The 11590-nt window shown below is 49.1% G+C and overlaps 1 protein-coding gene across 1 annotated transcript in view; it reads left to right on the top strand.

Moving 5' to 3' along the window:
* Nucleotides 1–724: 724 nt before the first annotated feature.
* Nucleotides 725–11590, top strand: part of CACNG4 (calcium voltage-gated channel auxiliary subunit gamma 4) — a 91318-nt gene continuing 80452 nt past the window's right edge. Inside the window, exon 1 of the mRNA XM_053375347.1 lies at nucleotides 725–1071. Within this exon, the coding sequence (XP_053231322.1) occupies nucleotides 846–1071 (226 nt within the window). The 5' untranslated portion in view covers nucleotides 725–845. The remainder of the gene's footprint in view (nucleotides 1072–11590) is intronic.

The raw sequence follows: 11590 nt of genomic DNA, 5'->3' as shown, positions 1-11590 counted from the left end.
AGCACCCTTTCCAAATTTCGGAGTCACAACGGCGCAGTCCTGAAACAGTTTCCTCGAACTCGCCGAAACTAGGCTGCCACCTGTTTCCTGAAAAACTCCCTCCCTTTAGCAGGGGGAAAAAAATCCTTCCTCTTACTTGCCCTCTCCCTTTATGTCTCCTCCGCCTAGAAAGATTTCCTTCCGTCGACTCACCCTTAGAGGCGAGCGCCTCGAGGGCTGCTCTTTGGAGAGGTGTTGACGCGCGCGTAGCCAAACTCGCGCTCGCTTCTCACCCCTCCAGTCGCGCGTGGGGGGCTTTTTGCCCAGCGCCTGTGGGGCGGAGGGGGAGGCGGAGCCTGAGCCGGGGAGGGGACGCCTCCCGAGAGCCCTCGGAGACGCCCCACCTCCTCCTTGGCGGAGTTGAGGCGGCGGGAAGAGGCGATTTGTGGCGGGTGCCGCCGTGCGCGCAGCACGCTGGAGAGAGCGCCCGCGGCCAGGCGAGGGAGCGCCCCGACCCCGCGCCGCCCGAGGGGGCTTGGCGGAGCAGCCGCTGTTCCTCGCGCCCCGGGAGGCGGAGACCTTTTGGAGGAGCACTTTCTTTCTTTTCTTTTCTTCTTCTTTCCTCTTTTTCCTTTCGGGCCCCTGGGCGCGCCTTTCGCCTGTCTCCTCGCCCCCTCCCCTCCGCCCATGTCTTGGCTTCCTAGCTGCGATCTGCGTCGATGGAAGGAGGGAGGCGAGGGGGAGCCGGAGGAGGGGGAAGAAGGAGGGGAAGCCGCCGCTCGGGCGCGGTGGGGGGAAGGCAGTGCTCGGCTGCGTCTGTCTCTTGCCGCTGCCCCCTGAGCCCGTCGGGGGGAGTATGAAGCACCATGGTGTGGTGCGACCGTGGGGTCCAGTTGCTGCTGACCACGGTGGGTGCCTTCGCCGCCTTCAGCCTCATGACCATCGCCATCGGCACCGACTACTGGCTGTACTCGAGCGCCAACATCTGCAACGGGACCAACATCACCACGGACGAGACGTCGCCAACCCAACCCAAGAAACTCAAGGGGGACCTCACCCACTCCGGGCTCTGGAGGATCTGCTGTATTGAAGGTAGCAAGCCGGGGTTGGGAAGGCTTGAGCTGTGTGGGGCGTGGTGGACGGAGGGTGGAGAGGGCTCTCGGCTGCCTGTGTGCGTGCGCGAGCGCGCGAGCGCGCGTCGTTGGGAAAGAGCAGGCGTCGCGAAACAAAGAAAAGATTCGGGGAAAGTGTCCAACTTCCGCGGCTTGGAGTGGCGGGCGAGAAACAATGGAACGCTTTCACTCGAAACAGGAGGCTGTGCAGACGGTTCCTGGGAGCGTTCGCCGTTTGCCAGGCGAGGGTTTGGTGCCGGCAGTTCACCAGCCACATCCTTCTCCTCTTTCTATCTCTCTCCCCCCCCCCCCCATGCCGCGCGCCCTAGTACACACCCTCCTCTCCTCCACACACCCTCCCCTCCAGATGCAGCCGGCCGCAGCCGAGTTGGTACCTCTGATCTGATACTGTCTGGGAGGGAGGACGTTGTTGCCTTGGCAACCGGTGTCTCTCTGATTGCTATGGGAACCGGACATAGGGAGGTGATGCTTAGCCCTGGGTGTCTGCTTCTCTCCAACCTAGCGCTGCCGAGTCGTTACCCTTTCCTGGGGCACTTCAGCTCACACGGGGAGGGAAAGAAAGGCAGGAGGAGGAGATCGGGGTTTTTCGAGGGGAAAGTGCCTGTGTGTGTGTGGCGGGGGCGGGGAGGAGGAAAGTATTCCGGTAGCACTATTTTCTGGGCTTGTGAAAGCAGAACTGTCACTTTATTTGTACATGCGTGCCTGTGAACTAGACGGAGGGAGAGCGGTTCCTCCCGCCCTTCTAGAGTACATATCTGGGACTTACAACGGGGCTTTCTTAAGATGCCCGCTTCCTTTAACAGGTTGGTGTTTTAAAGATGAGAGTAAATAAATACAAAACAATTGTTTTAACTTAATGCCGGGCTAGTTCCAGGTTATGGGGGTCTCTTTATCAATATGCCTTTCGGGGGTCCCCTGTCTTCCCTGCTACCTTCCACAGTACGAATTCCCCCACCTTCCTGCCAAGTGCAGGTGGCAGAGAGGTCCCATTGTTTCTCTCTGGGTTGCATGATGGACAGGAGAGGATTGGGCCCATGGCACTGCCCAGAGAGAGAGAGAGAAAGTGGAACTTGCTGTTTGAAACCCACCCACCCCCACCCCACTGCCACACACACTCTCACACACACACGGTGCAACAACACCCACCATTATAAAGCCCAGAAAGAGAGATCAGATAATAAGCCAATAGGCAGATGGAGACGATCACTCACAGAGCTGCCACCTTCAGCTTCTCCCTCTGAGTGGCATGTTGGTTGGGATGGGCCAGTCTGTGAGTCAGTCCGCCAGACTGTGCTGCCCAGAAAGGGGGGGATGAGTGAAGAAGAGGAGGCTGCCGCCACAGCTGCTCCTCTCACTTGCCTGAGGAGCACCCCTTCTGGGCAGGGCAGCAGCGAGGATTGGGCTAACTTCTGCCTCTCCCAGGTACACGGTGAAGGCAAAGTGAGAGGACGAGGAAGCAAGATGTCTTTTGCAGCTGGCTCTCATCCTCGCCCTCTCTCTCTCTCTCTCTCTCTCTCTCTTCGGGTGGCACAGAGGGGAGGAATGGGCCCTGTGGCACCACCCATAGTGTGTGAGGGGAGCAGAAGCTGCGGCTGGTTTGGTTCTGCTTTTTCACCCTATTCCCTCTCTCTCCCCCAGCAACATGGGGAGGGGGTTGCAGCTTGGTGTTGGTGGACCCAGTCCCTACTTCCTCTTGCCCAGAGGGAGGGTGCAAGTGAGTGAGCAAGAGGGCTGCCCACAGCCAATGAACGAGTGAGTGGAAGTCATGGCTACACCATCGCATACTCCCCTGCCTTTACTCCCTGGGTGCCACAGTTGGGAGAGTTGGGTTCGCTGGATCAGCCCTCACCAACCTGAGAGAGCAAGAAAGTGCAGGTCAGCTGGCAAGAGGGTGGGGCATGAACCGCTCCTCTCCCTTTTATGCCCACACAACCTGCCTCTGGGCAAAGCGTGGTGTGGTGGGGGGCTGTGCCCAGGAGGTCCCGCTGTCTGTGTTTCAACATGGAGAGAGAGGGCAGGGTGAGCAAGGAAGAGGCACTGACAGAGCAGCCACATTTTTCTTTGGCTTTTGTGTGCTTTCTGGACAGCCCTATGGGCTCCCCGGCTCCCTGCTAGGCTGCCCAGAAGTGGGCAAGCAGCAGAAAAAGCCCATACCCCTCTTGATCATATGTTCAACACCAGTGCTCTCTTAGCTCCCTCTGCGCACTGAGGCAAATCCAGTCCATACCATTGTACTTCCCAGAGGAAGAAGCTAACTGTAGCTCTTCCTTCCATCCTTCCCTCTTTTATGGACACTGGGGTCCCAACTTGAATAAAATAATGGACGGCCCAGGAAAGCCCCACCCTGCATAATCAATCACGTAAGGTAGCACATGCACAACATTTATCAAATATTACATTGGTACTTCGGGTTACAGACGCTTCATGTTACAAACTCCGCTAACCCAGAAATAGTACCTCGGGTTAAGAACTTTGCCTCAGGATGAGAACAGAAATCATGAAGCGGCAGCAGGAGGCCCCATTAGCTAAAGTGGTACCTCAGGTTAAGAACAGTTTCAGGTTAAGAACGGACCTCCAGAACGAATTAAGTTCTTAACCCGAGGTACCCCTGTATATCAGAGGGACTGATGGGACCTCGACCCCTAGGAGTTGGCTCCTATGATGAGCACGTGAACAGCAGAAACCTGCCACCTGAATCTGAGCAGGAGGAGAAGGAAATGGGGAGGAGGGTGTGCGTTGCTGCTGCAGTTGGCACAGAGACTCTTCCCCACCACCATCACCACCACCCTTTGGGTCCCATATTTCCCAGGGACAGCTGGTCCAGCGGCCAACACAAGTTGGGTTCTCTTGAGAACCTGGAGCCTTCAGAAGCCACCCAGCGGTGCCTACTACTCCTAGATGCCACCACCATTGACTTATAACACAGAGTGGAGAAGCCTGGAATCTCAAAAACCTTGCAATGAGGCTCTCCAGGTTTGCTTGCACAGAGATAAGCCCCGGATGGTCAGGAGATGCTTCTTACAAGGAAACACATGGCATGTTGAGGAAATACAGCATTGACAACCCGTGCAAGCCTCACAGAAGCAGCATCTGCTAGCCGGATGCACAAGCCAAGCACCTGACTCTCTGGAAATGCGACACATATCCATCCATACTGCGTGCAAGGGTTCCTTCTTGAGGAGACGCCACACCCCAGCAGCCCTTAATATTTCTCCCCTGTTAAGAGAGGGATGACAGATAAGAGAGAAGCTTAGAAGGGAAAGCTGTTGACTTTTCACTTGACTTTAGCTCATGGAGTGGAGTGCGCTGGGGGGGCAGCTTTCCTTTCCACGCGAACGCACTTGCCATATCAGCTTCGGTGCACCTAATTCAGTCGTTGCAACTTAGCACACACAAACTTTGCAAGCCAGGTTCCCCAGCTTATTCTAAATGACAGACGGGTAACACAGTAGCACAAACAAAGCTAGGAATAGTTCAGAGACCTTCGTTCATTTCGGGAGGAGGCTAAGCTGGGCTTCTAAAGCGCTATTCATGCTGTGTGTTTTTCTGCAGTGATTTAGAGGCATCATTGATTCCTGAGCTTATTTATTCAGAAGCGACATTTACTTCAGCTGAACTTTATACCCAAGGAAGCATGCAATAGGGTAGTAGCCTTAGTCTACAGGAGAAATGATTATTCAGGCTGCATAAAACCGAAAGCTTGTGATTTATTCAAGAATGCTGCATTCTATATATATACAAGTTTTTATTTAAAGTAGAGATGGGTGTATTTCTGCATGCTTACCTTCTTAAGTAGCCCGGTTTTCCCTTGCACTTTTTGTGAAAATTCAGGGAGACCTACCCCAAAGGAAATTCCCCCCAACTCTCCCTGCTAGTACCCTCCTCTCCCCAGTCATACCCTGTCAACAATGAGGGAGGGTGGTGTGGGGCGATTAAGCAGTGGAGAGATAATTTATAAGACCTGAGCACAGGGGCGGAGGAAGGGGGTGTGGTGGGGGTGGACTGCCCCAGGTGTCTTCGCTGAGGGGGGTGACATTTGGCGCGACACCCGCCCGCAACTCCCAAGACTACCCTGAGCCGTTGGGGGAAGGGGGGAGTGGCGCCACTTTGCCAATGGCATTCCCCCTTCCCCCTTCATTTTGACAGCTGGGAGAGGCTTCAGATTCGCAGGCGGGTGGCGTGCCAAATGTACGCCATTGGCAGCTTGCATCGCCCCTGGCTGCAGGGCGCACATGCCGCTCCATGCACTCAAGCGTCTAACCTGCACCTGGGAGGGCACCCTCCACCCCCCGCCCCCCTCAGAGCACGCCCACCCTGGGCAGTGCTGGCATATGCTCCGCCACTGCCTGAGCACACTTGCAGTGCATCAGATGTGACTCCGGAGTCTGGGAGTTTCTTGTGTCCAGTATACCTGAAGGAGCATCTCTACCCCCATTGTTCTGCCCGGACACTGAGGTCCAGCGCCAAGGGCCTTCTGGCAGTTCCCTCACTGTGAGAAGCGAAGTTACAGGGAACCAGGCGGAGGGCCTTCTCGCTAGTGGCACCCGCCCTATGGAACACCCTCCCATCAGATTTCAAAGGAAAAAACAACTACCAGACTCTATTTCCCAGCTCCCAGTTGCAATTGATGCTCCTAAGGAGCACCCAAGTCTTGAAGAGACCCTCTGCTTCTACAGAAACTCTCCACACTTGCCCTTTCTGAGGCCACATCACCTTTGCTGGTATAAGTTCTGGGAGAGGGCAGGCAGTGGAAGTGGAGAGCACCTGGCGATGTGGAATGCTGGTGCTAGGGCCAGTCGTTATCTGCGATATCCAGATTCAAGGGAATTTGAGTTTGGCTCATTGTTTTCACAGTTGGCAGGTGCCATTTCTTAACACACCCCCCCGCCAGTCCCAAATTTCAGTGAAATCACACAGCTGGAAGATAACTTGAAATTCCAATCTGGAGAGGGAGGAAGAGAGATTTTGACCGGATATGATCGAATCTCAAGGAACCAGACTTTTGACTGTTGAGTGAAATGGAAAATGTGGCGTCGTTTCTGTGAATTCATGCCTTTATGGTAAAATGAGAAGTTATCCAATGGGAGTCAGCTTTGTCCTGGGTCTTGCCAGGTTGGAAACAGCCAGGACACGAAACCAGTTCTAAGCTTCAGCTGCAGTCACTCAATAGCAGCCAACAGATTGTACAGAGTCAGGGTACAGGTTCTAGTGAAACAGCATCAGACAGGCTCTGTGTTAGAAACTCATATATATACAGAAATCTAATCACCAAATGGCGCCTGACTCTTTTAAGGTCATATGGTGTGTGGTGTTTTGTTTTTTGGTCACAATATTTTTCCCCAGTAATGGGTAAATATGACATCAACAGTAGAAATTCAGTCTCCACAAACATCTAAACAAGTTAGACTTCATTCAATTTCAGAAATGTCTTATTTGCAATTCAGATTTGGCAAACACTAGATTATTATTTTTAACGCTGCAATTCTGTGTGTGCCTTCTCAGAAGTAAGTCCCATTGAGTTAACTGGGGCATACTCATGGGTATGTCAGTAAAGGATTGTAACCTGATTTATGGATTTGGTAATGACTTCCTGCAAATCCATTATATTTCTGTGTATGGGGTTGTTAGTTTTGCAGCCTGGTCCTAGCCATGTTTCTCAGAACCAAGACTCATTGATTTCGATGGGACTTTGCTTCTAAGTATGTATACTTAGGATTCTGCCATGCACTTATTTTCACCTGCAGATCCATCTAAAAGATAAAAATACTGCTTAACGGCTGAACATTTCTCAGACTGCATGATAAACTGATATTGACCTGGATAACAGCAGGAAATTCAAGTTCATTTCAGGCCAACTGACATTTTCTGTTTAAGTGCTTCTTATCCTCATTTATAAAATATCGGTTCAAAAACTGTTGCATAAAAAAAAATTAACCAAAGGATTCCCAAATGTTTTAGTAAAAAAGATGATATAACAGCATTATAGAATGGTCTCTGTTTTCAAATGCCCAACCTGGTTGGTTTTCCTTAGATGTTAAAATTTAAATAATCAGATTTCCTTTCTGTTGGGGTTGATTTGCTCTAGTTAGTGCTACAAAGCCTCAGCTATAGCTACACCTGGATATTAGTAGCCTGTTCCCTAGCCTGTCTAGTACTGAGTTCCCAAAGATGGAAATAAGAAACTTAGAGGGCTGCTGATAAATGATTTTTACTTACAATTTGGCAGTGGTGTTTCTCTTGATAACTAAGAAAAATGCACTTGCCACTGCCGTCTATTCCACTAAACATATCTACTTTATGAGTAAACTTGAGCAGTAAGAAATTTGCTCTAAGGGCCAAGGATCCAACCTGCCAGATGAGATACTTCCGTCAGTCCAACAGGCTACCAAAAATCTGACCAGCAAACCAAAGAAAACATGCGTTCAGATGTTTCATTCAAATTAGTATTACTATGAATGTAGTGAAATACAGGTCCATCCTTTCTCCTCAGCCAAAGATGCATTCTGCTGTCTCAAAGGCGCAGTGTCCTCTTGAAGGATATTTCCGGACAAGTGTTTCCCAAATTTGGGTCTCCAGCTGTTTTTGAACTACAACTCCCATCATCCCTGACCACTGGTCCTGCTAGCTATGATTGATGGGTGTTGTAGTCCAAAAACAGCTGGAGACTCAAGTTTGGGAAACACTGTTTTAGGAGAAGGTAGAAGTAGCTGCTGTCCATGGTATCTCCAAACATATTGAGATCTAACATGCTTTCTTCATTGTCTCCTCCCCAGCCAATCTGAACCCTGACTGAGTAGACTTAATGCTAACTTACAGCATTAATTACCAGCTAGTTTGGGACTAAATACAGGTGTTTGGGGCCTGTGCAGTCCTTGGGGCAGATTGTTCTGGGCTTCAGGCTGCTTCCCAGGTTTTCTAGCAAACTTGACACAGCTAAATCAGCATGGCTCCTCTAACAGAAGTGTATTTAAGAATGTGATGTTTACATTTAAGAGCCACATTTTAGCCATGATGGTTGTGTACTGCCTAATGCTTCTGAATACCAATTGCTGGAAAAAACAGGAGCAGGGAGTGCTCTTGCGCAAAGGTCCTGATAGTGGGTTTTCCCACATGCATCTGCTTGGCCACTGTGACAGCGGGATGCAGGATTAGACCTGATCCAGCATTGGCCTGATCCAGCAGGCTCTTCTTGTGTTCTTAAATTCTCGCATCTAGTCACGCTGCAAAATCTTCACAAAACAAACCCGCAGTTGTGATTCCTCCCTAATATTAGCTAGGCCTATCAAGAGTGGACAGGAGAGGGGAAATTAAATTTTCCTATTGAGATTTTGTTCCTCTCCCCCCCCCCTTTACATTTTATGTCAAACCACCTAAGAAGCATCTACAGTTGAAAAGCAGCTCATGTATAAACTGTGCTCCTAGCCCGGAAAAAAATTATTTTTAAGCCAGAGCTAAAATAACCCTAAAATAAGTAGGTGTTGACAGTATACATTCATGTAACCTTACCAAGGGGTGAGGAACTTTTGGTCCTCTGGATCAGGCATCCCGAAACTCGGCCCTCCAGCTGTTTTGGGACTGCAATTCCCATCATCCCTGACCACTGGTCCTGTTAGCTAGGGATGATGGGAGTTGTAGTCCCAAAACAGCTGGAGGGCCGAGTTTGGGGGTGCCTGCTCTGGATGATGTTGGATTTGGCCTTCTGTGGCCTGGTAGCTACTGGGCACTGGCTACCATCCTCTTAAGAGATGTTTTCAAGGCGTTCCATCTTGGAGTTTAGGTCAAGCAGATTTAGGGATCCTGACATCTCTTGATCAAACAATCTACCTCATAGGCAAGGTCTAAAAAAGTGCTAAGAAAAAGCTTGGAGTTCTGAATTTCCTTCTCAAACCTCATCCGCCCACTGGGTGACAGTAGGCTACCAAGCTATCTTTAAAGTCCAGCCCCTTTCCACCTTTACGATGCCCCATTTAAGGGACTCCCCCTGGCCTCTGCTGGGTACCCTACCACCAGCCAGCGCTTCCACTCCTTTGGTGAGCTGAGTGAAGCTGAGGCCAGCTTAGATGGCAGATATGGGCAAGAGGTCTCCCTTACTCAGTCCACCACCACCAACCCTCAGCTTGACACTAAGGATATTTGGACTGCTCTGTAAAGTCCTAAACAGTCTGGGGCCTTTGTACTTAAAATGTCGCTTCATTTCTTATACCTCTGCCTGATCTTTGCGACTGAGATAAGTCTGCCTGTGCCTGCCAGCACCATTTTCCTCAAGAAGAAATTGTGCTTTTAGTTTGCATGGCACCAGAGTTATGAAACTCCCTGCCTAGTGAAATCAAGCTGCAATGAGTTTTAGGTGCCAACTTCAGACTATTGGCTATTTCGGCAGGCTTTCTTATGAAAATGATTTACTGCTTTTATAATCTTCTTGTCAGGTATCCCTTCTATACTTCGCTTTCTTTCTTGTATTTTTGCTTTCATTTAATTGTTTGTTTGTTTGTTTGTGCTGGGATTTTGTACACTGCAGATATATATTTTTTACATGAGTTTGCAGTCTTGAAATGAATAAAATTATGATGATGGGACTTGTATTCCAGCAACATCAAGTTCCCCACTGCAGCACTGCTGTCGAGACTGTCACCATCAGGAAATGGTTTCCTAAACAACATGCAAACCTGTTGTTTATTTGTTTCTTATATATCCCGCCATTCCTCTAAGGAGCTCAAAGCAGTACCTATGTTTTGACCCCCGTGTTTTGAATAACATCCTCACAGCTACCCTGTATGGTACTTTAAGCTGAGATAGGATGGCTGGCTGAAGGTCACACAATGAATTTCATGGTTGAGTAGTGATTTGAACTTGGGTATCCCCAGTCTACAAAGGCCTAACTAGGGTCCCTTGCACCCTTGGCCACTTGTGACCAAGTGAAGATGCCCAGGTACCAGGTTGACATGTGGCATCTCAACCATCTGGAGGTGAACGCCTGGGGATCCTTGGATCTGGCCTGCTTTCACACACCAACAACACATCTTGCAGAATTCTGTTAGTTATATTTTATCTGCACAGTCACAACAAATTTCAGGAACCAAAATTCCACGTCAAAAAATATGACTTTTGAACCGCCTGTTCCCCAAATGGCAACTAGACATTCCATTTTGGCGACTAACCCTGGTTTAAGGAGCCATTTGGTGCTTAGCTTATATACCTGAGTTTCTAACACTGCTGATAGGAGATTTTTGCACATATCCCTGGGCCTGGCCCCCCCGACAGAGGCTGGTTTCACCAACCCTTAGGTTTGCCTCTGCCAGTCTGACTCTTCTGACCATTACACCACACTTGCACTCATGAATCCATGCTGACATAATTTATTTATTCCATTACTCACTTTCCATGAGGCATCCCAGAGCTGACATGCAACTTTGATGAGACAGAACACCCTTAATTACGTGACATATTAAACTGTATTGGTTGTGCTAGCAAATAGTGCCTTTACAGTGACATCCTATGCAAATAAGCCTCAGTGAGATCAAGTGGCTTACTCCCAGGTAAGTATGTATAGGATTGCAGCCATAATATATCATTCAGTACATCCCTTTAGAATCAGAGTGCAAACTGCAGGTTTGGAATGCTTAATGGGATGCTTATGAAGCACATTTAAAACTAGGAATTGGCCATTAACAATTTTCTATATTATTTTTGATCAATCACTGCATAGACCTTTGCATATTGCGCTGGCAGAAAAAAAAACAATGTTCAATATGAAATTGACCAGAGGAAAGGCAAAAACCTTTTACTTTTTTGCTACCTGGGAGCCCACTCATGGAATACATTAAGCAGCATATACAAGGTCTTCATCTTTCATCTAACTTCCTGAAGTGGCTTGTGCCTTCTGCCATTTGGACTCTTCAATTCTCCTACTTTGGATATCCACAAAAGCTTTTCAAGTGCTTGTTTTTCTGTGCATGGATGGGAGGGACTTGCCTGTTTCTCTATAGTTGCTTTCTCATGAAAATCATTTGCTTTTAATAATTGCTGGGTCGCAATTAGCCATTTGAACTGTCACTTGTTTGGCTTCCTTACCGTGCCTTGATCAGAACATCTCTGACCAGAAGATGTGAAGCATAAATGGACAACAGGAAAGCTTATGTAAATTGTTTGCTGATAACAGTTGCAAAATATGTCTGACACTTGCAAAATTAATGCCTTGCTGCTTGTTTATGTTGCCGAGAAGTGGTGCAAATTAGTTTACGTAAGCAGAATTCTGGTGTATGTAGAATGTCTGTAAAAATGCTGCCTTTGGTGCAAATTTGCATCTGTGCTGGACAATTGTCAACACAAGTGCAAAGTAGTTAGTAGTCACAGTTCAAAGCACTATATTGGCACAAGGGTGTGTTTGGCTTGATGTGGTTCTTATGCACTTATGAGGAATTATGCCTTGAGACAGTCAAATAGGCCTTGGCACAACATTCGGCTTCCACAGATGTTCT

The sequence above is a fragment of the Podarcis raffonei genome, chromosome 2 (assembly GCF_027172205.1).
Source record: "Podarcis raffonei isolate rPodRaf1 chromosome 2, rPodRaf1.pri, whole genome shotgun sequence".
In the NCBI taxonomy this organism is placed as follows: domain Eukaryota; kingdom Metazoa; phylum Chordata; class Lepidosauria; order Squamata; family Lacertidae; genus Podarcis; species Podarcis raffonei.
Note: the sequence above shows the minus strand (reverse complement) of the source record. Positions and strands in the feature narration are given on the sequence as shown.